The sequence below is a fragment of the Hyperolius riggenbachi genome, chromosome 8, assembly GCF_040937935.1.
Source record: "Hyperolius riggenbachi isolate aHypRig1 chromosome 8, aHypRig1.pri, whole genome shotgun sequence".
Lineage (NCBI taxonomy): Eukaryota > Metazoa > Chordata > Amphibia > Anura > Hyperoliidae > Hyperolius > Hyperolius riggenbachi.
In genome coordinates, this window is record NC_090653.1 from 3511608 (window position 1) to 3515648 (window position 4041).

The 4041-nt window shown below is 49.7% G+C and overlaps 1 protein-coding gene across 1 annotated transcript; it reads left to right on the forward strand.

Moving 5' to 3' along the window:
- Positions 1-473: 473 nt before the first annotated feature.
- Positions 474-2042, forward strand: LOC137528441 (E3 ubiquitin-protein ligase TRIM39-like). Its single transcript, XM_068249730.1, has one exon. It carries the CDS (start codon positions 474-476, stop codon positions 2040-2042), a length of 1569 nt encoding a protein of 522 aa, XP_068105831.1.
- The last annotated feature ends 1999 nt before the right edge of the window (positions 2043-4041 follow it).

A 4041-nucleotide genomic window follows, 5' to 3' on the forward strand; every position in this document is an offset into this window, starting at 1 on the left:
GCTGCGGCCAGTTCAGCACCTTGCTGTGGGGTCCAGAATCGGGCGGGCGGCGGCGGTGCTCCCCCGCGCACAGTGAGCGGGCCCTAGAGCGGCCCCGGGCCCCCTGCGGCTGATGGGGTCGCATCCCCGGTAGGTACGCCGGTGGGATTTAGCTAGAGTTAGATTTAGCGCATCCATATGGTTATTGCGGATTGGTGGCAGTGACCTGGTCTCTATATGAGATCCCAGATTGCATTTTTGTACATACAATCGAAACTGGACTGTGTGTGGACTCACCAACCAACCCAAAGGTTACTTTGCCTGCAGTGCTGACTGCCTTCAGGATTCCCTCAGGGTCTGAGGCTGAATGGTAACTGCGGCAAAGGGAACAGGAATTGGAGGGTGACTGCGCATACGTCACAAGCTGCACCTTGGTTGTCACATAACAGAGATTTTACCTAACCTAACCTGCTCATCAGGTTCCAGGTGTGACAATGGCATCTGCTGATGTGACTGCTGAGCTCCGCTGCTCCATCTGTATGGAGATCTATAGAGACCCTGTGACCTTGCCGTGTGGCCACAGCTTCTGCCGGGGCTGCATCACACGAACCTGGGACCTCCGGGATGATCTAACGGAACATAAATGTCCTGAATGTCAGCGGAATTACAGCAGGAGGCCTGAGCTGGTGAGGAACACAAGGCTACATAATATCTGTCAGGCTTTTCATGCTACAGAGACAGATCAGGAGCAGACCGGGGTCTTCTGTAATTACTGTGACTTTCCTGTTCCTGCTACTAAATCCTGTCTGCAGTGTGAGACCTCCTTGTGTGACCATCACCTGAGGACACACGATATGTCAGGACACACTTTACTGCCTCCCACCACCTGCCCGGAGACCAGGAAATGCTCCGTCCATAAGAAGATCCTGGAGTATTACTGCACTGAGGATGCCTTGTGTGTCTGTGTGTCCTGCAGACTGGATGGAGAACATCGGGGACACCAGGTGGAGACACTACAGGAGGCCTCTGAGGAGAAGAAGGAGAAACTGAGGAATGATCTGCAGAAACTGATGGCAGAGACAGAGGAGGCTGAGAAAAGAGTCCAGAGTCTGAAGGAATTCAGGAGAAAAGCACAAGAAAAAGCAGATGGAGAATCAGAGAGAGTCACTGCCCTGTTTAGAGACCTCAGGAGACGGCTGGAGGAGCTGGAGAAGAGAGTCCTGAGTGACATCATGAGGCAGGTACAATCCTATGATGACATCATCAGGCACCTGGAGATAAAGAAGGCGGAGCTGTCCAGGAAGATGCGTCACATTGAGGAGCTGTGTCACATGACTGATCCACTGACTGTCTTACAGGAATCAGACACAGGTGACTTGTGTGACACGGAGGACAGACATGATAAGCAGCTCCATGATGGAGGGGATCTGGATGTGGCCGGCATCTCACACACATTACACACAGCAATATCTAATATCATGTTTGGGGTAACTGGGGGGATCTCTGTACAGCCTGCAGACATATTACTGGATGTAGCCACAGCTTATAATTGGCTACATATATCAGATGACAGGAAAACTGCATCCCGGTCACATATAGAGCAAAACCGCCCAGACACACCAGAGAGATTTCAGGAGTATCCTCAGGTGTTGAGCAGCCGGAGTTTCTCCTCAGGGCGACATTACTGGGAAGTGGATGTTGGGGGATCAGGATGGTGGATAGTCGGGATGTGTTACCCCAGTATGGACAGAAGAGGGGGTCAGTCACTGATTGGAGATAATAACAAGTCCTGGGGTTTGTGCAGGGAGGGTAATCTGTACGCAGTGATACATGACAGGAAAGTGATCCAGTTACCTGATGGGATCCCCAGTGATAGAGTCAGGATATATCTGGATTATGAGGCCGGGCAGATCTCCTTTTATGCCCTGTGTGACCCCATCAGACACCTCCACACATATATTACCACCTTCACTGAGCCCCTCCATGCTGGGTTATATGTAAGGAGAGGCTGTATAAAGATATCTGGGAGGAGTCGGGGAAGTGAGAGCTCCGCCCACTGGTGACATCACAGGGAGAGGATTGTGATTGGCTGATTGTCCTGCCAGTAATTACTAGCTGTCTGTGATTTCCAGGGACAATTACTGGTTTCTGTCCTGAACATTTATATCCTGAAATCCTCATTTATTGTCACCTTATATATACATAAAATATTGCCTTCTTGTAGTAGGAGGATCAGCCATACTCCGCCAGGGGAAAAAAAACACATATATAAGTAGATAAATACTTGATCTACTTACATAACACATGTATTGTACTGTCCACGTTTTGATTTCAGTGAATGTTATATAGTAAATGACGAGAATTCTGTTCCTGGTGGGGGCATGACTTTTGGCCACAGTTTGAGGCTAAAAATTGATGTAATTTCTTCCCTAACTTTTTTCTTTTTTCCTCCAATCACTGAGTCACCTCAGCCTTGCTTGTAAACACAATTGAGCAGAGGATCATGTTTCAACTAGGCAGCTAGGCAGGAAACCAAAAGTATTTTATTAATCTTAATTAACCAGAAATACTTACCTGTACCTTTAAGAAAAAATTCCCATGCCAACATCCTCTTAAAAGGTCCCACACTATAATCTGTTATGTCCTACGACGACAGTATCCTCTATCTTACGATCTTCAGAAATACTTACCTGTACCTTTAAGAAAAAATTCCCACGCCAATATCCTCGAAAAGGTCCTACACTATAATACACTATTCAGATGATTAGGTTAATAGCTCATTTAGAGAACCTTTTCACAGTGGCGTACCCAGGGCTTTTGGCACCCGGTGCTGGGTATTAAAAGACAACCCCCCCCCCCCACCTCCTGGAAAAATGGGCGTGGCCACAACCTGCGGCGTGCTTCGTGTGCCGCAGCGAAACATGGGCGTGGTCATGGCCAGATGAGGACGGAGCTAACTGTAATTCAAGGTATTAGTTAGTATAGTTGCCCCCAGTATAGCTAGTACACTTGCCCCCAGTATAGCTAGTACACTTGCCCCCAGTATAGCTAGTACACTTGCCCCCAGTATAGCTAGTACACTTGCCCCCAGTATAGCTAGTACACTTGCCCCCAGTATAGCTAGTATAGTTACCCCCAGTATAGCTAGTATAGTTGCCCCCAGTATAGCTAGTATAGTTACCCCCAGTATAGCTAGTATAGTTGCCCCCAGTATAGCCAGTATAGATGCCCCCAGTATAGTTGCCCCAGTAAAGCTAGTATAGTTGCCCCCAGTATAGCTAGTATAGTTGCCCCAGTAGTATAGTTGCCCCCGGTATGGGGAAAGCTTGGAAGGAGGGGTGGCGGGGAGGGGGGGCCAGACCCCCCACCTCCCTCACCTGGGCCTTCTCCTTCTGGTGCTTCCCCCCTCCTAATCAGCAGCAGCTTTAGATATGCGGGCAGGAGCGGGGGGCGGAGAGGACTTACCTGCTTCCTGGAGATGGCGCACACGTCATCCTCACGTGACGCTGGTCTCCGACTTCTCTCTCACTCACTGCGCTTCCGCTAATCAGGAAGCACAGTGGGCGGTGGAGAAGGCGGAGAGCAGCGTCACGTGACGATGACGCTATGCGCCATCGCCTGGAACGCAGGAAGCAGGTGAGTAAGTCCTCTCCGCCCGCTCCTGCCTGCATATCTAAAGCTGCTACTAATTCGGAGGGGTTAAGCGCAAGAAGGAGGGGACACAGGTGAGGGAGGTGGGGAGTCTGGCCCCCCTCCCCGCCGCTTTCCCCACCACCCCTCCATTCTGTGTTGCTTCCCCCTCTGTGGGAGGCCTTCATGACACCCCCTGGGGCACCCGACACCCGGAGCGGGGCGCCCCCTGCTGCCCCATGGTAGGAACGCCACTGCCTTTTCATGATATGCTAATTTTTTGAGATAGGAATTTTGGGTTTACATGAGCTGTATGCCAAAATCATCAATATTAAAACAATAAAAGGCTTGAACTACTTCAGTTGTGTGTATTTGAATCTGAAATATATGAAAGTCTAATGTTTATCAGTACATTACAGAAAATAATGAACT